At 56.7% G+C, this 21,564-nt stretch overlaps 2 protein-coding genes across 3 annotated transcripts in view; one reads left to right on the top strand and one right to left on the bottom strand.

The window, feature by feature from the left end:
* Positions 1 to 401: 401 nt before the first annotated feature.
* On the bottom strand, positions 402 to 5,917 carry ZNF574 (zinc finger protein 574). Of its 2 annotated transcripts, none has more exons than XM_027079689.1 (2): positions 5,767 to 5,917; positions 402 to 3,347 (listed from the first exon to the last, which is right to left on the bottom strand). In XM_027079689.1, the coding sequence occupies exon 2, from the start codon at positions 3,325 to 3,327 to the stop codon at positions 658 to 660; it is 2,670 nt and encodes an 889-aa protein (XP_026935490.1). In that variant the 5' UTR covers positions 3,328 to 3,347; positions 5,767 to 5,917; the 3' UTR covers positions 402 to 657. The 2 variants fall into 2 exon arrangements, with proteins under 2 accessions (XP_026935490.1, XP_026935491.1); XM_027079690.1 differs by lacking the exon at positions 5,767 to 5,917 and adding an exon at positions 4,245 to 4,399.
* Positions 5,918 to 6,019: 102 nt separating this feature from the next.
* Positions 6,020 to 21,564, top strand: part of GRIK5 (glutamate ionotropic receptor kainate type subunit 5) — a 57,467-nt gene continuing 41,922 nt past the window's right edge. The window contains 5 exon segments of the mRNA XM_027079688.1: positions 6,020 to 6,278; positions 16,016 to 16,143; positions 16,455 to 16,619; positions 18,951 to 19,048; positions 19,146 to 19,311. Coding sequence (XP_026935489.1) covers positions 16,065 to 16,143; positions 16,455 to 16,619; positions 18,951 to 19,048; positions 19,146 to 19,311 — 508 coding nt within the window. The 5' untranslated portion in view covers positions 6,020 to 6,278; positions 16,016 to 16,064.

A 21,564-nucleotide genomic window follows, 5' to 3' on the forward strand; every position in this document is an offset into this window, starting at 1 on the left:
TCGCCTTCAGGGATGCATAGTGAGAAAATCAGATGGCCTTGGAGGAGAAGGCTCACGTCAGGCCAGAGAGAAGGGGACAGGGGTGGTGAGAACCTGAAGATTTTCCTAAATGTTCCTGCCACCAGCAGAAACAGCTTCAGGCTTTTCTATGGGGCTGTGGGGACCTCTAGTGGCAAGAGAACCATGCTGGCCCCATCTACTACCACAGTGAAGTCCCTGCTTCCTGAAAGCCATGCCCATGGACTCTAGGTCCTCCTTAGTTTCCGTTTACTGAGCTCCACTACTTGCCAGGCCCTGTTCTAGGCACTGGGAATGCAGCCATGAAAAGTCAGACCCAAGAACCTGGGGCTCACAGCTCCCAAATTCCACCACCCCACACGGCCAGGCCAGACAAAAGCACATAAATGTCCAACTCAGTCTTTATTGACCATTTCACCTTGGGGCCAACAGGTGTGTGTGGGGGCGGGGGCACCTTTATGCACGTCAAGGACCCTAGAGCACCCCCCTCAGAAGAAAGAATAAATCCAGTTACAGAACTTACATGGCAGTTGAGAGGGGTGGAAAAGGGGCACAGTATGTACAGAGACTTAAGGGGATGGTAGAGAAAGCTCTTCAGCAAGAGGGCATGGTGGTGCTGAAGAGGGACATGAGGCAGGGTCAGCCACTGATCTGGACCCCCTCAGCCTCAGCCAGAGGGTAGATCTCAATGGCCTCCACCAGGGGCAGGGCTTCCACTGCAGTCTCCATCACAGCCAGGCCGACGGCAGCCTCTGCCTCTGCCAGCTGCTGCCGCACAGCTGCCTGATGCTGCTGCTGGTGGGTCTTGCGGTGCTTCCATAGGTTGGAGAAGGAGCGGTAGCTCTTGCCACAATCGGGGCAGGAGTAGGGCCGCTCACCCGTGTGAATGCGGCGATGTTCTGCCAGGCGCATGGAGATGGCAAAGGCTTTACCACACACTTCACAGGCGAACGGCCGCTCCCCTGTGTGCAGGCGGCGGTGGTCCTTCAGGTGGGTACTCTGACGGAAGGCCTTGCCACAGTCTGGACACGGGTATGGCCGCTCGCCTGTGTGGATGCGCCGGTGTACCTGCAGTGACGTTTCCGTGCTGAACAGCTTCTTGCACTCGCTGCACTCCAGGCCACGGCGTCGGGCAGGGGCCGCAGGGGCTGCAGGTGCCATGCCTCCAAGGGTCGTTGGGGAGGCCACTGGTGTGCGAGCAGCCCGTGGGGCCCGAGGGGCCGGAGGCTCCTTAGCCAGGACCTCCCCAGGCCCAGCAGCTGCGTGGGCTGCCTCGTGGGCCTGCAGCCGAGCAGCTGAGCCCACTTTCTTGCCACAGGTGCCACACTCGAAGCGTCGCGGGGCCTGGGCAGCGGCAGCTGCACAGCGGTGCTCATGCAGCCGCAGCGAGGAAGGGAAGGCAGCACCACAGGACGAGCAGCGGTGGGGCTGGCGCCCGGCATGGGCCACAAGCTGGTGAACCTCCAGCAGCCGTCGCAGCAAGAAGGAGCGGGGGCACTCGCGACACTTGTAGGGGTACTCGCCTGTGTGGTGGTAGCGGTGCATGAGCAGGCGGTAGGGGCGGTGAAAACGCACTCCGCACTCCTGGCAGCGGTAGGGGAAGTGCTGGGCATGCACCAGGCGGTGCTGCCTCAGGGTGGAGCTCTGTGTGAAAGCCTTGCCGCAGTCCCCACACCGGTAGGGCCGCTCCCCTGTGTGTGTGAGCCGGTGGCGGGCCAGGTTGGCGGGTGAGTTGAAAGGCTTGGAGCAGTCTGGGCAGGGGAAGGGCCGTTCACCTGTGTGTGTGCGCAGGTGGTTACGCACGTGAGACTTCTTCTTGAACATCTTGCCGCAGATGCTACACTTATGGCGCCGTTCCAGCCGGTGCACAAAACGCTGGTGCCGTGTCAGTTGCAACGCCTTGCCAAATTCACGGCTGCACAGGAGGCAGCGGTAGGTGCCTGGGGCAGCAGGCCCTGCTGGGCTCTCCTCAGCAGCGGGGGGCTCCGGGGCCTCTGGCTCTCCAGTCTCTGCTGGGGCTGGCTCAGGGAAGCCAATGACAGGCTCCTCCGGTGGGACTGGTGTTGTGGGCAGAGGGACACCCCCAACCCCATGGGTACGCCGGTGATAAAGGAACTTGGTGAGGTTGACAAAGGTCTTTCCACATGGACACGAATGCAGAGGATTTGGGGTGTGGGCTCGCCGGTGGGCCAGGAGGAGGGCCTCTGTGCCAAAGGCCAGGCCACAGTCCACACACAGGAAATGAGACTCGCTGCTGTGGTCTCCGAGGTGCTGGTCCAGACTGGAAGGGCTGGGGAAGACACGACTGCACAGGGGGCACTTAAAGACACCCTCCCGGTGACTCCGCAGGTGCTGCTGCAGCTGGTGAGGTGAGAGAAAGAGCTGGTCACAGGCTGAGCAGAAGAGCTCCTGGGTGGCTGCCCCGCCTGGCTCTCCACTGTTGTTCCTCCGTGCCCTGCGCCCCCGGCGATCGCGTCCAATGGCTTCACCGTTGCGCAGCTCATAACTGTGGTCAGAGGATGGCAGTGGGTCAGGCTGAGACACAGGCACCTCTGCAGGTGATGGGGTCAGAGTCTCCTGCTGCAAGGCAGGCTCCTCAGACTCTGGGGCGGGAGCTGGGAAGTGGGTGGCCTGATGCTCCAGGAAGTCGCCTGGCAGCTGGAAGAGCTGCGAGCACTCAGAACACTTGTAGAGGAGCAGCTCCACCTCAGTCACCACCTCGGTGGTGGCAGCGGCAGAGGGGACAGCTGCCCCTTCCCCACCTTCTTCCGCCTTGCGGTATGAGTGCTCCACAGCCACGCGGGCCTGGCCCATGGGGGACCCCAGGACAACTGGAGCCGGAGGCTTGGTGGGAGTGGCCCTGAGGTGCGTCTGCCGGTGGTTCAGCCAGAGCTCCTGGCTGGCAAAGAGAGCCTTGCAATCCACACACTCATAGTGGATGGTACTGGCGCTCAGGGGGGGTGCCTTGGGTGGTGGCTCAGCTGGCGCTGCCTCCTGGGGCGCCATCATCTTCAGGTGCAGCTCCTGGTGCTCCAGGAGCTGGCTGGGTGACATCAGCAGCTGCCCACACTCCAGGCACTGGTACTGGCTCTCCTGCACTAGGGTCTGATAGAGGCCCGTGCCAGAAGCTGCCTCTGTGGCCACAGTGACTCCAGGGTCGGCCACACCCACCAGCTCAAAGTGCTGCTGGGGCACGTGGGAGTTCTGATGCATGAGCACCTCCTCCAGGGATCCATACAGCTGGTTGCACTCAGAGCAGACATAGCGGTGCTCAATGTATAGGACTGTTTCCTCTGACTCCTCAGTCATGACGGCAGCAAGACCCTGGGCTGGGAGAAGTGGGGACAAATTGTATCTAAGCCACTGCTTCCTCAGTCCTTCCCAGGGAAAATTCTTTCCCTTTATCATTTCCCTACCAAAATCCTAGATCAATTTCCCCATCTAACTTCTTGCTTCCATATTTCCACTCCCTAACAATCCTTCCTCTCCTGAACACACAAGAGCACCAAGCACAAAACCTTCCCCGCAGTCCGTTCCCAGTGGATCTGTCCAAATCTCACCTCTGCATCAACTAGCATTAAACTCCACCTACCAGATCCTTGCAACCTGTTCAATCTCTCATTCTCATGCCTCACAGCTGGCCCAAAGCCCCAACCCATCACACAGGACCCTCTCCAGTCAGATTTCCTTCCACTGACTCTTCTTACTAACATACTACCCCATCCCTACCCCCAACTGCTGGGGAGAGTCCTCACACAGGCCCAAACCACCCACTGTTCAGAGCTTCACTCCTCCTCTGCTCCCACCCCCAGGTTCTCTATCTCTTTTTACACTGACCACTCAAACTGCCCCAGGGCCCTGCCACTTTCAGCACCCTCTCATGATGCAACCCTCCTCCTTTGTACACAGCTTGTCACCCGCTAACTTTCTCCCTTTGATGCCCAGGTTCCTCACATCAATAAAGTTTTCTCACATTGGCCTAACCCATCTCCACACGCAGACCTTTTCCAAACCTTAACCACTTCCCCGTGATCCCCAGATCCCCCTCTTCAAATTATTTAACTCCCTCTACAAATCAAGGCCCTCTCCCACAACCCTAAGGGCCTATCCAGGACACCCAAACCCATCTTCACAAAAGCCTAATCCTTTCTTCACATTCAGACCCTTCCCACCACCCTAACTCATGTTTCCAGGGCACCCAGACACCCTTCACATTAATCACCTACCTCTTCTGTGCACTGAGACATCATCTACAATTCTCTCTGGGGTACCCAGACCCCCTCTTCATACTGATTTAAACCCTCCTTCTTTATGGACAACCACCCTAGACCATTCAGGGATTCCCAGAACCTCTCTTCACATATTCTTCTTTGCAAAAAAGACCCCTCCCACCCTAACCCATTCTTGGGATACCCAGACCCCTCTTCTTTACAAAAAGACCCACCCTCACCCTAACCCATTCTAGGGACAGACTCCCGCCACCTCACATTATTAGCCTAACCTTTTCTTCTTTGCAAAAAGACCCCCTTCCTCCCCACCCCAACCCATCCTAGGGATGCCCAGACACCATTCTTCGTATCAACCTAAACCCCTCTTATTTGCAAAAAGACCCAACCCCACCCTAACCCATTCCAGGGATGCTCAGACCCCCTCTTCATATCAAAATTCCTCTTTTCCACAAAAAGATCCCACACATACTCTATTATAATCCAAGGATATACAGACTATACTTCATAATGGCTTAAACTCCTTTCCCACATACCCCTCCCACTGTCCAAATCTCATTAAGAATACCGTGAAACCCCCTCTTAGGCAAAACCTCTCCTACCACCACCCTAACCCTGATAGATAGCCAGATCCCTCTTCCTCACACCCAGGGCCCTCTGACCATCCTACTACCCTGCGGCTACCCAGACCTCCCCAGCTTAACACACAGATCTCTCTCACCACCCTAACTCCCTCCAGGGATCCCCAATTCCTACTCTTCACCTTGACCTAATTCCTAGTACTTTTCAGAAAGACCATTTCTCCTCAAGTTATTCTAGGGATACCCAGACGCCAGTTTCACTTAACATAACATAAAACATAACCCTTCTTTGCACAGAGACCCCTCTCAACCCATTCCAAGGGTACCCAACGCGCCCCCCCCCCACTGTGGTTTAACTCTTCACATTAATGTAACCCCATTCTTCACACCGGGACCTCTCCCTCAGCTCTAAATCTCCCCTCTAGTCACATCCATTTCCTGATATCTTTTTCACACCAAGACCCCTCTCATTGGCCTAACTCTCCAGGAATAACTAGAGTTTCTCTTTACGGTAACTTAACCACCTCTGTTCTCACGGCCTAAACCCCTCCCTGGGCACCCTACTGCCCTCTAACCGTCCACCCTCCTTCGGTCCTGGACTGTCCCAGCGCCCAGCCCTTTGCCGCGTACTCCCAGGAGCCTTGGAGACCCTCCCGGGGGCAGCTCTAACGCCTCCCTTACCACCCAGGTCCCTGCCAGCCCCCAGCCCAAGCCCCGTCCCTCCTCGCCCTTCCCAGGACTCTGGCCCCTTTCCCACCCGCCACCCCGGCCCGGGCCCCGCCCAGCTTCCCGCGCGCCCCGCGGGCCGTTGGTACCGCTCCGCCCTCATCTCCCGGCGCGCGCCCCCCTCCGGCCCTCAGTGCGCAGGCGAGGTGACGAGTGGAGACCGCGGGGGGAGGGTGGGGAGCCCGGCCTGCCTTCACACGCCCGCCCGCACTTACCCGCCTCAGCCGTCTCGCACCCCCCCGGGCCCCGGCCCGGGCCGCAGCTCCCCTCGCGCGGCCACCCTAGCGCTACGCCCTCTCTAGCTCCCGCCGTCTCCTCTCGCCTGCTCCGCAGCCTCGCTCTCGCCCCCAATCACCCTCAGGAACGCCCCTCCCACCTTCCTCGTCGGCCGCCGCGCCGATGGCGAATGAGCCCAATCATCGCCCGCCTGGCCCCTGCCGTTCTGCCAATCGACGCTCACGTCTCCGAGCCCTGGGCCAATAATATGTGACGTTTGGATCCCCCGCAGCGCCCAACCAATCCTCCAGCGACGTTCTCTCACCGGCCGGCCCCCGGGTTGATAGTGCCCGCCCCCTTACGCCCCCTGAAGGATGTTCCTCCTCAACCTCCTCAGCGATTCCGTTTGAAGGCTCTAGAGGGGAGGACAGCGCGGTGACGTCAGACGGCGGAGCGCTGCTTCGGGCGCCATGTTGGGGTTGCCGGTCGGGAGGTGCCTCGGGGTCGAGGGGTAAAGTGGGGGAAATTGAGGTACCCGACACTCGGAGGGCGGAGGCGGGGGACTCGAGGCGCAGGAATCCCAGAGGAAAGAAAGGAGAGAGTGAAGCACAGTCAGCGCGAAGGGGAGACGGGAAACTATAGCACCAATTGCAGGGAGAGAAAAAGGGGAAATCAAGGCTCCAGACTCACTTCATTAGAAAGAAGGGAATAGGGATTTCCTTGGTGGCGCAGTGTTTAAGAATCTGCCGGCCAATGCAGGGGACACAGGTACGAGCCCTGGACGGGGAACGTCCCACATTGCCGCCGAGCAACTAAGCCCATGCGCCACAACTACCGAGCCTGCGCTCTAGAGCCCGTGAGCCACAACTACTGAAGCCCGGGCGCCTAGAGCCTGTGCTCTACAAGAAGGGAAGCCACTGCAATGAGAAGCCCGGGCACCGCAACGAAGAGTAGCCCCCGCTCTCTGCAACTAGAGGAAGCCCGGGAGCGGCAACAACAACAAAAAAACCAACATAGCCAAAAATAAGTTAATTAATTTTTTAAAAAAGAGGAATAAAGGCAGCAAGAAGGAAGGGAAGAAAAACTGAGGGACTCTTGAGGGAGGGGGAGAAGAAATGTCGGAGGAAAAACAAGGAGAGAAGGAATCTGAGGGAACAATGAAAACCTGAAGCATAAGGGAGGAAATGGGAAATGGAGGAGAAAACATAAAATCGGGGACGGGCAGTTTCATTTGTTTTGTTTTCTATTCGTGATTATTTAATAACCGGCTACGATATGCCAGGTCAAGGTTAATCTTTGTAGGGATAGAGAAGGAACAAGAAAAGTCTGTGCCCTCGTGGAGTTTACATTTTAGTGAGGGTAGAAAATACCAGGTACAAAAATAAATGTAGACAGCCAGTGACAGTGTTGTAAAGAAAATACAGCAGGTAGGCAGAGGGTGTGGAATGAACTTGGGTGGGCCTCTCTCTGAGGTCACTGAGGAATGACAGGAAGGAGCTAGCCAGTAAACTACTGATGGAAAGTATCCAGATGGATCATCATTTTTCCCCAAGCTCCCCTCAACCCAGGCCCTGGTCCAAGAGAATCTCAAAGGAAACCAAGTCCAGGACAGTGTCTCTTTATTATCAAGGCTTTCAGAGCCAGGACAGACAGGACAGAGGAAGTTGCAATGGGGATCTCGAGGGACCCTTCTCTCCCTGCCATGGTACCCACAGGCTTCCTCTAGCCAAGGGCAGAGGTCTGAATCCCTGCCTATTGGGAAACCTAGTCCCTGCCCCACCTCCCTTACTCAAGTGTCACTAAGGTCTCAGGCCAATCCCGACCCCAGGACTGAGCCAGTGGGTGTGACAGTGCCCAGTCCTCAGACAGCTCAGGCAGTTTCATTTGAAGAAACAGGAAATGTCGGGGGTAGATGACCTGAAGGACAACCAGGGTGAGAACCTGAAGAAAGTGACCCTGTAATGTCTGGATTATATTCTCCTTTCTTCTAGGGTGCCCCCCTTCCAGGCTGATGCCCCCAAAGCTCAGGGAAGCTGGAGTACCTATATGTTCAAGGAGCTCTGGCCATTCCTACTGAACGTCCCCTTCTGGCCCTCAGAGCCTTGGGAGCAAGTTGCCCCAGGACTGTTATGTTTCCAGTGCTACTTCCCAAGGACAGGAGCTGCAAGAGATTCACTTGTTCTAACCGGCCCCCCCCCATTTCTCAGATGAGTAAACTGAGTCTAGAGGAATTGGTCATTTACTTTCCTAAGGCCAAAAAGCTCCTAGGGGACCCCAAACACTGAGTCAGACCTAGGTCTGACTCTTCAGCCACTCTTGCTATGTCCTTCGATTGGATTCTAACTGGGTATCCTAACTTTCTGCTAGATTAAACTCTAACTCCAGACCCATGTAATCAAACCAGGCTGCCTGGATTGGAATCCTGGCCCTGCCACTTCTTAGCTGTTGTCTTGGGCAAGTCAGCTCCTCTGTGCCTCAGTTTCCTCACTTGCAGGATAATAGCCCCTGTCTTGTGTGGTTGTGAGGCACAGAGTAAAAGCTATGTAAGAGTTAAGTGCTGGAGGGGGTGCGGAGAAAAGGGAACCCTCCTACACTGTTGGTGGGAATGTAAATTGGTGCAGCCACTATGGAAAACAGTATGGAGGTTCCTCAAAAAACTAAAAATAGAGTTGCTTTATGATCCAGCAATCCCACTCCTGGGCATATATCCAGACAGAACTATAATTTGGAAATATACACGCACCCCTATGTTCATAGCAACACTATGCACAGTAGCCAAGACATGGGAGCAACCTAAATGTCCATCAACAGATGAATGAATAAAGAAGATGTGGTATATATACAATGGAATAGTACTCAGCCATAAAGAAGAATGAAATAATGCCATGTGCAGCAACACGGATGGACCTTGAGATTATCGTACTACGTGAAGTAAGTCAGAAAGAGAAAGCCAAATACCATAATGATATCACTTATATGTGGAATCTAAAATACAACACAAATGAAGATACCTACGAAACAAACAGACTCACTGGTATAGACAACAGACTTGTGGTTGCCAAGGAGGTGAGGTGGGGGAGGGAAGGATTGAGAGTTTGGGATTAGCAGATGAAAACTATTATATGTATGATGGATTAAACAACAAAGTGCAAAACAACAACAACAACAACAAAGTGCTACCATATAGCACAGGGAACTATACTCAATATCCTGTGATAAACCATAATGAAAAAGAATATATATGTATAACTGAATCACTTTGCTGTACAACAGAAATTAACACGTAAATCAACTATACTTCAGTAAGATTTTTTTAATTAAAAAAACTTTTAAATCTATGTAAGAGGTTTTTTTTTTTTTTTTTTTGTGGCCTCTCACGTTGCAGAGCACAGTCTTCGGACGCACAGGCTCAGCGGCCATGGCTCACGGGCCCAGCCGCTCTGCGGCATGTGGGATCTTCCCGGATCGGGGCACGAACCCGTGTCCCCTGCATCGGCGGGCGGACTCTCAACCACTGCGCCACCAGGGAAACCCAAGAGTTATTTTTCATTAGGATCTCAAGGAGCCTAGTAATAATAGCTAATGTGTCTTGAGTGTGTTATGACTTGCTAAGTATTATGCTCAGTGCTTTCCATGCATCATACAGTTTAATCCTCTCAATAACCCTGGGAGGGAGGAACTATTGCTCTCACTTTGCAAAGAAACTGAGGCTCAGAGAAATTAAATAACTTGTCCATCATTAGGAAGAGACAGAGCCAGGATTGTAACCCAGGAGTTGACTCCAAGGTCTATACTCTTGGCTCCCAGGCTCTACTGCCTGACAGGTGGGACATCCAGAGTGGCATGCTAAATGGATGAATGCAATAAGTAAAGGAAAGAAGTTGGTGGTAACCAGTGAGCTCTAAGGCTAGTAATCTGGATTTGCCCTCAGGATGAAATCACCAGGGGCAGGAACCAGATAACCTGGAAGCTAGACTCAGCCTTTGACAGGCTCCATGCCCTGGGGCAGAGTCTCACTCCTGTCCACTTGAAAATGGAAGGGTCAGGCTTGATTTATCAGGCCCCTTTCTGCTGCGACCTTCTGCTTGTATTTCCCAATTTATCTGGATTGACTAGGTCCCTTCACTTCAGATGATACAGGAGTAACCTGAGGCCTGCGTCAGTTTTTCTGGAGATGGTGGCACAGGACTAGGACTTCTGGGACAGGTTCAATCTAGGATAGGCATTCTACGCTGGGGTCCCTGCATAAGCAAAGGCCTAGAGGCCAGGGCGAGTCTGCGCTTTCAGAGCGAGCTGGAGCTGAGGGTGGGTGTTGGGGGCCCCTTAAGTAGGGCAAGGAGGTATATGTAAAGTCGGTGGGCCTTCAGGGTCAGATGTATATGTCAGAAGCATGTGGGGGATGCAGGGGGCCTCCCATGCCAGGCCGATGTGAGAGTTGCCACGTGCAGAGTGTATGCGCGCGAGGCATGCGGTCACGTGTGCTGGGGGCTGCACGTGAGTGTCTCAGTGTCTCCTCCCCATCACGAGCATTGGGGGTGGTGGTGAGTCATGGACTCAGCCTTCAGCGCCAACTGTCATGTTCCTTCCCCCAAAATTTCACCCCCCACCCAGCCATGCACCACCCACCCCCACTCCAAGATCTGTATCTCTGCTTCTCTCTTCCATCCCCCTGCCCTGCTCAGCTCTCTCCAAGAGGGAGTGAGTCTTCCACTTCTGCTGGCTCTGCCCTCCAGCTCCCTGCCCTTTCCCACTGACTATGCTTGGGTGAATCTTCTCCCACCCACTCAGGTCCCCAGGATTTCTTTCTGCATGATGGAGAATTCTCATACTCACCACCCATCCCTTCACCTCCATGGGGACTATTTCTATTTCTGGGGGCTTCTCCCTTTTCTCCATGGGCCGGCTGCTCCTGCCTCAGTGGGCCTTTTGTGTCCACATTCTGCCTTTGTGGGTTTTCTGGTGTCTGTGGGCCTCCCTCCATTTCCGTGACCCTCTCCCACTTTTCTTGGCCCTCCTCCTTGTCTCTGTAATATGCATCCTTGTTCCAGTGTCTGTGGTCCTCTCCTCCTGTCCATGGTCTTCTCCTGTCACTATGGACCACTCCCCATGCCTGAGGAGTGCTTTCTGTTCCTGTGGGCCTCTCTCCATCTTCCTGGGGGCTCTCTGAGTCCATGAGCTGCCCCCTGTCCCCATCTTCATGGGGGGCTCTCTGAGTCCACGAGCTGCCCTTGTCTCCGAGGTCCTTAGCTTGTCTCTGTGGTCTGCTCCCTGGTCTAGATGACCCTTTCTTTGCTCTGGGCTTTTCCCTGTCCTTGTCCTTGTGGGGTTTGCGGACCTTGGTCCACCTCTGTGGCTCTTGATGGCTGTCTTGCTGTTTCTCTGCATTTTTCTTCATCTCTGTAGCCCTCTCCCCCAGCTCCATGGCCTTCTCCCCAGGTCTCCCTGCCTCTCAGCTGTGTCTCTGTGGACTCCTGTGCCCAAGGGCTGCCTGGGCAGGGCGGTGGCATGGTGTGGTGGAGGAGGTGGCGGCGGGTGGGCCCTCTGTCCAATGCAGCGCCTTCCCCTCATCAGCATTCTCCTCTCCGGGGGCTCCCCAGCTCGGACCAATACGGGCTCCCCCTCCCCTGACTCCCATCGCTCCATCTCTCTCTCTCTCTCTCTGACTGCCTGCCTCCCTCCTGCCCACCCTCCTCCCCGTCTCCCTCCCTCCCTCTCTCCTTCCCTCCCTCCCTCATCTCTCTCCCCCCCGCCCCCCTGCGCTCCAGGACCCTGCGCGGGCGGCAGGCGGGCAGGCAGGCGGCGGCCTCGGAGGGGAGAAGGAGAAGTGGTGGTGGTGGCCGCGGCTGCGGTGGCAACCAGCAGCAGGAAGGCAGGCCCAGCTGGGGACCCGGAGCCAGCGGCTGCTTCTCACAGGGAACCAGGGGTCCATGGCCAGGCCCTCCTGCTGAGGCCCTGCGCTGGGTGCCCCCGGGACACCCCCCTCTCCTCCTTCTCCCTCTTCCACCTGCTTCTCTCCATCCTCCCCTCCCTCCTCCTCTCCCTCCTCCCTATCTCTCCACCTCTCCGGCCCTCTCATCACTCTTTGGGTCTCCCAGCACCCCGTCCTCCCCAGGCCCTCCACTCCTCTGCCTCTCCCCGCCCCCAGCATGCTTTCCCGTGGGGGCTGAGGGCTTGAGGTCCACAGGCCCTAGCCTCTTCCAGGGCAGGGCCGGGGCTCCAGGGGGGGAGGGGGGAAGGGGTGGCCCCCTCCCCCCCCACCAAGCCCTCCCCTCCCCCACTTCTCCCGATGGCCAGCTTCCTTGTCTCCACCCAGTCCTCGCCCCCCGTGGCCCCCCCCAGGCCGGCCTGGCTAGGGGAGGGGGCGGGGGCCCTTGCCTGGGCCGGCTTCCCCCTCCCCCGGCTCTGCCTGTGCCCCCTCCCTTTCGTTTTCACCTTCCTCCCTCCTTCCCCTCCATTTGCTCCTTCCCCCTCTCCTCTCTCCCCTTCCCTCCTCCATTTTCTCCTTTCCCCTTCCTCCCCTCCCCGGCCCGCCCTCTCCTCTTCCACCTGTCCTTCCTCCCTGCGCCCCGGGAGCACCCCCATTTTGGGTTAGTTGGGGGCCACTGCCGGAGGTGGGGGAGGGGGCCCTCTGGACTGCCCTCTCCCCCCGCCCCAGCCACACCGCCCAGCGTCAGAGCATCTCCTCCTTGTCGTTCCTCGGGCCTCGAGGGAGCCCAGCCCTCCGTCCCACCAGGATCCGTGAGTGTCTGCAGGATGGGGGTTGGGCTGGGGCCGGGCCTGGGTCCTGGAAGGCTGGGCTCACTGCGGCCTGGTGGGGGGCCCCCGCATTCCCCTGCTCCCCGGAACGGCAGATACCCTCCCCCACCAAGGGCCTGCCCTGCGCCCTCCATCTCCCAGCCTTCCTTCCCCTTGGCCTTTCCTCACCCCTTCTTCTGGGTACAGAGCTCATCTTGCCTCCCAGCCCCCAGCTGCTGGGCTCCTGAGGGGCTGGCTGGCTCTTACTTGCGGTCTCACTCCCTCTCCGGGACTCCTGGCTGGTCTCCGCCCCTGCTTGCTCCAGCCTCGGCCCCGCGGTGACCGGCTCTGCTCTCTCACTCTGTTTCAGTCTCTCTTCTTTCCTCTGAGCCTCATCCTCTCTGCCTGCCATGCGTCCCATCCCAGCCGGTCTGTATCTCCTGGAAATGTCTTTCCGTTTTGGAATCTCCATTTCATGTGTCTCTTGGGCCTCGCTCTAGCTCTGTCCAACTTGTTTCTCCTTACTGCTAGCCCAGCCCTTTCTTGGTGTGTCTCTGCTGATCTCTGTCTCCGTCTCCCTCTCCTCCCTCTGTCTCTCGAAACTCCCCTGTCTCTCCTCTCTCTCTTTTGGGAGGATCCCATGCCCCGTCTAGCCCTCTCTGCACTGCCCTCTGTCCCCTGTTTGCTTTGCCTGTGCCTCTGCTCCCCTGTCTGCCTCTCTAACTCTGGGCTCGGAGGCTCTCTTCCTCCTCTTACTTTTCTGCTTTCTTCCCCGGATCCACTCCTCGTCCTGTCTCCTCCATCCCTCACTCCTTTAGCAACTGCCCCCCTCCATGGTCCACTTTGTTTTTTCTATGGTGATCTCCCCCCCCACCCCCATTCTCTCTTCCCACTTCTCCATTCCCCTGCCAGGCCTTTGGTTCCCATTCCTTCCCTCCCTTTGGGGCTTGCAGGCTCTGGGAATGACCGCCCCTTCCAAGGTGCTCTGAGTGATGCACCTCTGTGTGGACCTGCCCCCCTTAGGTGGGTGCTTGTCCTGTCTCCTGCCTGTGCCCCTCCGGGTCACTCACTCTTCCTCCCTCAGTTTCCCTCCCTGACTCTCACTTCTCGTCTCTCCTTGTTTGGGACTCTGTCTATCTTGTGTCTGTCCCACTTGCCCCTTCCTCTTCTCGAGAGAAACTGTGTGGCTCACGTACCTTTTCTCTCTGTCTCTTTCCGACTAGCCCTCCTTCTTTTCAGAGTTTTGCAATTTCTCTTCTCCCCACGGTTCCTGTACCTGTTAGTTGTTTTGCCTCACCTCATTTGCCCTCTCCCCTTTGTGATATCTCTCACTTGCCCACTTGTCTGTCTTCCTACCCTGGCAGGGCCCTTTCCGCTCACTCAGCTGCTGTGTTTCCATCTTTATCTGGCTTTGCCTAAGTACCTGGGCCTGTGAGACTCGGGCCTGATTCCCTGCCCCTCCTCTCTCACGCTCTCTGTCTTGTCTCTGTCCCCTTTGGTGTCTCACTTGTAGGTGATGTGTGTGTGTCCTTCTCTCTCATTTAGCCCCAGTTACTTACTTTTGGTCTGTCTGTTTTTCTGTCTGTGCCTTCCTGTACCTCTGTGTCCATCTGCTGCCCCCAGCCCTGTCCCTGGACTGTGTCTTTCGGCTTCCACCCATGTCTGCCACCTGTGGGTCCCTGCCCTTCTGGCTCCTGTCTCATTCTCGGTCTTTCTATCTATCCTCTAGTCTCTGCTCCCTGATTTGCCCCCAGAAGCCCCTGGGGTCTCAGGATGACCCCCTCACTCCAGCCTCTCTCCTAGCCCCGCCCTCCACATCCCTCCCCCTGTGAATTCTCCTTCCAGCTTCTCCCTGCTTCTCTTGCTCCTCCACCCTTGACAGGCCTTCACGTTAGATGCCGATTACAGTCCACAGGCCCCAGGCTGTCCAGCAGGCCCTCCCAGCCCCAGCCTGTCTTTCCCAGAGGTCCCAAGAGAGAGAGGGATCTGCTCGAGGTCACCTGGGAGTCGGTGGCAGAGCAGGGGCTGAGGGCTGGGTCTCTTGTGGCCCTGGCCTAGGTTTTCTGGCTTCAAGGGATGATCTGAACTTTGCATTGTGCCTCTGTCTCCATTAGCAAGTTTCATTCTACCATCTCCCCAGCTTGAGCCCTCCTTCTGTGGGCATGAGTGGGGTGCGGGGAGCCCCCCAGGCTCACCTCACAGCATTCTAGGCCTCTCAGTAACCCCCTCCCATGGAAACCCAAGTGTCCCTTCCCTTGGGGGCATGGCCGTTGGCCAGGGGGCACCATGCATCTGGCCAAACTCATCCCTGCCCAGTGGTCACCCTGCAGAAGCCCAGGGCACCTGGAGCAGTTGTGGGGAGCAGAGACTCACTGTCTGCCCCTAGTCTTCAGCTCCCTGGTGCTGGGTGCGGGGGCACAGTTTGGGACCCGCTTCTGCAGACAGTGCACCCCTTGCCTTACTCAGTCTTCCCATCCAGGTCTCTGGTGGCATCTCCGGTGGGTTTGTGTCCTCTCCATTCTGTCTTCCTGTTCTATTCTGTGTCCTTCCTGTGTCTTGACTTCCCTCTCTTCTGCCTGCCTGCTCTCTTCCTCTCTCTGCCCTGCCCTTTCTCTCTCCATCTCCGTGTCTCACTGTCTTCCTATCTCTTCCCTCTTTCTCTTTCCTAGTCCTGTCCTCATCTTCCTGTAACTCTCCTCTGTTTCTCTCCATTGCTATCCCCATTCTCTTGTCTTCATATCAGCTTTCTGTTCTCTTATATTTTGGCCTATTTTCCCTTTCTCCTTTCCTGAGTCTCTTGGTATCCCTCCCACCTCTGGCCTCTCTTCCTCTTTCTGTCTCTCGGCTTCCCCCCCTTCCCTCTCTTTACCCTTCTTTTTTCCTTTTTTCTTTTTTAGTCCCTTAGGTGCCTCGGGTCTGACCATCTGACTCCATCTGTGTGCCTCCATGTGTCTTTCTCTTCCCAAGTTTCCTAACTCCTGGATACTCTCCCCTCCAGACCCCGGATGTCCAGGCCTCTCTCCCTGTGGGATTGTGGGAACCAGGGACGTCAGGAAGGTGGCAAGTGAGGCCTGGGATGGGGTTGCCTAGCAACCACTGCATCCTCTCCAGCCGGTTTCTGTTGCCTAGTAACAGCTGCCTGCCCAGAGACAGGGGCGGAATTGGGTGGGGGGGGTGGCACTTCCTGGTCTCCTCCTGGGGTGGAGATGGTTCCTGGAATTCGCTCTTACCTGAGATCCTTTTCATGCCTGCCTCCCATTTTGGTGGCTCTAGCAGTGTTTCTCCCACTCAGTGCCTGCGTGCTGTGGGCTTCTCCCTGCTAGCGCTCCTCTGATTCTCAGCTCCCCCTACAGCGATGCCTTCAGTCTCGTCAGCTCTAATGAGGGCAGGGCCCTTCAGAGCTCAGCAACAGTGTCCCAGGCTCTGTGGTCACCACCCCATCCAGCAGTCCCCAGAGGGGCTCAGAGGCCCCCATATCAGCAATCTCCCCGTGGGCTGGGGGTCTCCCTGCAGGTGGCGAGTGGGGGCCGCGGCAGCTGCGTCCCCATGAGGAAGGAGGAAGATGCCGGCTGAGCTGCTGCTGCTGCTGATTGTCGCCTTTGCCAGCCCCAGCTGCCAGGTGCTCTCATCACTGCGCATGGGTGAGGCCCTACAGCGCCCCCGCTGGCCCCTGCCTCCTCACAGACCCTCCCGGAGCCCTCCCTGGGGTTCTTTTCTGGGCCTGCCAGCCCCTCAGGACCCAGGGATCTGGGCCTCGGCCCAGCAGCCCCCGGCTCCTTCCTCCTCCGGACCTAGGAGTCCAGATCCCGGCTCTCTCCAACCTCATATCAGGGAGTCTGGAGCCCTGACCCACCTCCACCTCCAGCCTCCCTCAGAGCCAAGGAATCCAGGAGCCCAGCCCTTCCTCCCTCAGGACCCAGGAGTATGGTCCCCAACTCCTGTGTCCCCTCAGCTGCCATCCTGGACGACCAGACAGTGTGTGGCCGCGGTGAACGTCTGGCCCTGGCCCTGGCCCGGGAGCAGATCAACGGGATCATCGAGGTCCCAGCCAAGGCCCGCGTGGAAGTAGACATCTTTGAGCTGCAGCGGGACAGCCAGTACGAGACCACGGACACCAGTGAGCAGGGCCACAGGGGCCGTGGGGTGAGGCAGGGCAGGCTGGTGGCCCTCCGTCTGTTCCTCGGCCCTGGCCACCTCAGCTTGCCGTGTTCTCTTCTAGTTCCATCTGCCCCTTCCTTCCTGTCTGCACTGCCCTCTCCTTCCCAGAGATGGTGCTGCTGGGCCTGGGGCGGTGGGGAGAGCATCAGCCCCCGTGCTGCCCTGGAGGAGCTGAGGGCCTCGTTTGAAAGAGAAGCTTCACAGCTGGCTGGGGACACTTAGCCCCCAGAGCTAAGTAATGAGGGGCCCAGGCAGCGAGGCCAGGGTGCCTCAGGGGCAGGGACAGCGAAGGTGTTCTGGAGAAGACTAAACTGAAGCTGAGCTCTGAAAGATGAGCAGGATATAGAGGGAGAGGTGTTGCTCAAGGTATGCCCCGTGGAACACAACCAGCCCTATAGTAGGGGTGCCTGAGTCTGTTGAATACTCACAGACTGAGCAAATGTCCCTTGAACAGACGTGCTGGGGACATTAGACCTTCGGGAGATGCTGCCTTCAAAGGTGTTTTAGACAGGTTCTTTCCTGCAGGCCTTTATCGGAGCCTTTGTTATGTTCATGTGTGTTTCAGATCACTGAGAGGGAGAATGGGGTCCAATGTTTCCTGGACTTTTTTGACTGGTATAGCACAGAACACAATGAGAGACCGGGTTGGAGGGTATGGAGGGAGATGGTATTCCAGGCATGTGCCTGTAGTCTGGAGCTGGGGCAGAGGGGAGGGCTGAGTATTTGGAGCCAAGCAACTCGATGTGGGGTTGCGCCCATCCTGAACACCTGGACTCAGGACGTGTTTGGGGGGATGGTGAGAGACTTCTGGACTGGAGTGGGACTCGGCAGTGGGAGGTGAGGCTGGGCAGATTGACAGGCCAGCTCGAGGAGGTCTACAGGTCAGGTTGAAAGACGCTACCTTCACCTACAGGCAGTGGGGAGTCGTTGATGGGTTTGGAACAGGGAGCTGGTGAAAGTGGAGTCTGGAAGCTAGATTTGGGTAGCTGGCGAGGAGACTGGTGCGTGCCTGAGTTGACAGCCCTAAAGTAGGACAGGGGAGGAGGGGTCAAAGAGAAGCGGACAGATATGAGAAAATTTGGGGACAAAAAAGAGACAGGATTTGGTGACTAATTGGCCATTAGGAGGAAGATTGAAGGCAAGGACCATTTCCAGGTATTTGGTGTGTGTAAATGGTGGGACCCTCACCAACATGGAAGACACAGAAGGAATAAGTTTGGAGGAAGATGAGACGTTTAGTTACGGTGCTCTTAGTTGGATGGCAGAAACCCAACTCAGGCTGCCTTAAGAAAAAAAGAGAACTTATCAGCTCATGTCACTAAAAGGCCTAAAGATTAATTTCAGGCTTGGTTGAATCCAGGTACCCAAATGATATCCCAGGATTGTTTCAGGCAAGGCTTAATACAGGCACTCAAATGATGTTCCAGGAACCTCTGTGTCTTCATCTCTGGGTCCTACTTTCCTCTAAATTGGCTTCATTTTCAGGAAGGCCCTCCCCAGCTGGTGGCAAGATGGCCTCAACTGCTCAAAACTTTGCATCTCACCAGTTTAGCAAACCCAGTGATAATTTTAGCAGAGGACCTGGGGAAGGCTCTCAGTGGCCTAGTTTGAGCCTGTCCCCATCTCTGAACCGATCCCTGTGGCCAGCACAATGTGGTTCTTTGATCCTGGGTCAGGTACCAATCAATTCTGGGAACCATGTGATTCCCTCAGGAAAAGTTAGGGTTCTGCCATGGGGATGGGCACTGGACAGGTAAAAACCAAGGCTTCCGTCCACCTCCCAGTCTTGAGATGCACACATGTTTAAGGAGAAAGAAAATGGAAGAAAGAGGAGCGAGGAAATGCAGCAGAGGAATGGTGTTTGGGGTGTAGAGTGTAGAGGGGACCTTGGCTGTGGGTTCAGGGTAGAGGGGGTGTTGGATGCACCTTAGGTTGTGCGTGGTTCAAAAGCTTAAGAGAGACAAAGGCTGAGAAACCAGGCACTGGATTTGCAGCCAGAAGGAGGTCCTTGGTGTATCCTCTTCATTTCTTCCATTGTCTCTCTCTTGGTCTGAGCCGGCCCTCTGTTGCCATGTCTCCCTGCCTCCCTCTGTCTCATGCCCCCTCCTTTTGTCTCCTGCGGTGGGCTGGGTCAGGGACTGGGCTTCTGGGTCCCCAGGTGGTGGAGGAGGGTCAGGCAGCTCCATGTGGAGTGTCGGGTTCTCTCCTGGGCCAAGGCAGTTCCCTGAGGGCGGGGACAGAGAGGAGGAAGAGGGTCCCTGAATCTGCGGTCTCTTCCCACCCCTCACAGTGTGTCAGATCCTGCCCAAGGGGGTCGTGTCTGTCCTGGGGCCCTCCTCCAGCCCTGCGTCAGCCTCCACCGTGAGCCATATCTGTGGGGAGAAGGAGGTGAGGTGGGAACGCGGGGTTGGCGGGGGGGCGGTCCCTGGAGGCGAGGGCTGGGGAGGGGGGAGCAGGATGGAAGCAAAGGTCCTTCTCTGTTCAGATCCCCCACGTCAAGGTGGGTCCCGAGGAGATGCCCCGCCTTCAGTACCTTCGCTTCGCGTCTGTCAGCCTGTACCCCAGTAACGAGGACGTCAGCCTGGCGGTCTCCCGGATCCTCAAGTCCTTCAACTACCCTTCGGCCAGCCTCATCTGCGCCAAGGCCGAGTGTGAGGGAGGAGAACTGTTTTTTATTTTATTTTATTTTTTTGGACGCGCCGCCCGGCCTGTGGGATCCTAGTTTCCCCGACCGGGGATTGAACCCAGGCCCTTGGCAGTGAGAGTGCAGAGTCCTAACCACCGGACTGCCAGGGAAGTCCCACGAGGGAGGAGAACTGGATGCCTTATTTTCTATTTCCCCAAACTCCCCTTCCCAAGACATCTAGTCTCCCACAGTCATGAATGCCCCCTGATTTTAAGGCCCGGGGGATCCAGACACAGGCTCTCCTAGTCTCCACCATCCCTTCCCCTTTAGGAACCCAGACCTCTGGTTCCACAGGCCACCCCCTCCCCACCCACTCCTGCCCCTAAAGAGACTCTTTAGTCCGCAGATAGTGACTGAGCACGTGCTCGGAGCAGGGCCCCTGCTAGGTCCCAGTGATTTAGCAGTGAACAACGCTAGGCGTGGTCCCCGGCTTCCCGGAGCTCCGGGGCCACTGGGGGACGCCGTGGTCGAGCAGTTGTGATGCGGAGTGTTGCGAGCTCTCAGGAGTTAAGCGGGGGTGATCCAACCCTAGTCTAGGAGGTTCAGAGCCTGCCTCCCAGAGAAAGGGACCTCTAAGATGGACCTGAAAGGTAGGGAGGAGGTGAGGTGGGAGAGAAGAGAGGGAGTATGTACAAAGCAGAGGGCAGGGCAGGGCAGAGGCGAGGCCCTGGGAGGCTCAGAGATGCTCCCAGCATGGGAGCAATGAAGTAGGACCCGGGAACGGGGCATGATCACTGAGGGCCTTTTGTTTTTTCCTGAAGACGATGGGGGCCATGGAAAGTACCCATACCGGGCAGGGACGAGTGTGTTGCAGGAAGAGCTCTTTGGGCTCTTTGGCTGCAACACAGAGAGCAGACTTGGAGACTCCATGACACGAGATGTGGCATGGAGAGCAGCTAGAGGCGGGGAGGGATGGTCCTGGTTAGGGCTCAGGTGGTGGCATGGGGACGGAGGGGCCAGAATGGATTTGAGGAGAGTTGTGAGGGAAGGGAGAGGGTGGGGTCACGGACGGTGACCAGGTCCTGCCCGAGGAGGAGGGGACAGTCAGTTCAGGGGCACACTGTGTTTGAGGTGTCTTTGAGACATTCAAGTGGAGACGTCTGGGAGGCTGACGGGCTTGTGGGTGCCGCTGGAGAAAGAGAGGACTGTGCTCAGTCACCTCCAGGAGGGATTCCTCTTTCAAAAGGTATTCACTGCACACCTGCCGTGGTCCAGACATTATTTTTATTTTTTACTTTTTACTTATTTATTTAATTTATTTATTTTTGGCTGTGTTGGGTGTTCGTTGCTGCACGCAGGCTTTCTCTAGTTGCGGCCAACGGGGGTCACTCGTTGCAGTGTGCAGGCTTCTCACTGCAGTGGCTTCTCTTGTTGTGGAGCATGGGCTCTAGGCGCGCGGGCTTCAGTAGTTGTGGCTCGCAGGCTGTAGAGCGCAGGCTCAGTAGTTGTGGCGCACGGGCTTAGTTGCTCTGAGACGTGTGAGATCTTCCTGGACCAGGGCTCGAACCCCTGTCCCCTGCATTGGCAGGTGGATTCTTAACCACTGATCCACCAGCGAAGTCCCCAGACATTGTTCTTGGTATTAGGGATGTGGCAGTGCATGAACCAGGCCCTTGTCAAACCTAATGAGAAGAGCCAGGCAGTGGACATAGAGAAGATGTGGTCTGGTCAGGAGTAGTGAGTCCTGTGGACAAATAGAGGAGGATGATGGGAATTGGGAGAGCTGGAGTAAGGGGGTGCAATTTGAAATAGAATGGTTGGCGTGGACCTCACTGAGGAGGTGATATCTGAGTAAAGATCTGGAGTGTGGGGGTCTGGAGAGGAGCGTTCCAGGCAGAGGGAACAGCCAGCGCAGAGGCCATGGGGCACGTGTGTGTGTGTGTGTGTGACAAAAAGGAGGCCGGCGTGGCTGGAGCCAAGCGAGTGGGAGAGGAGGAGATGAGGTCAGGGACATAATGAAGTGAGTCGGCAGATGGAGTAGGGCCTTGCAGACTGTGAGGACTTTGGCCTTCACTCTGAACCAGCGAGAAGCCGTTGGAGGGTTTGGAACAGAGGAGGACACATCTGCGTTACAGCAGCAGTTCTGGCTGCTGTGTAGGGAACAGACTCTCCGGGGGCAGGCGTGGCCGATGTCACAGGCGGGAGATGGCAGTGGCTCGGGCCAGGGCCGTGACGGGGATGTGGTGCCATGGGGTGTGTTTTGAAAGTAGAGCCTGGG

The sequence above is a fragment of the Aethalodelphis obliquidens genome, unplaced genomic scaffold, assembly GCF_003676395.1.
Source record: "Aethalodelphis obliquidens isolate GAN/ISIS:26980383/991018 unplaced genomic scaffold, ASM367639v1 scaffold43, whole genome shotgun sequence".
Taxonomy (NCBI): domain Eukaryota; kingdom Metazoa; phylum Chordata; class Mammalia; order Artiodactyla; family Delphinidae; genus Aethalodelphis; species Aethalodelphis obliquidens.

What these genes read in the sequence shown, in the direction of transcription:
- ZNF574 (XM_027079689.1), bottom strand. Translation starts at nt 3,327, where the DNA reads ATGACTGAGGAGTCAGAGGAAACAGTCCTATACATTGAGCACCGCTAT.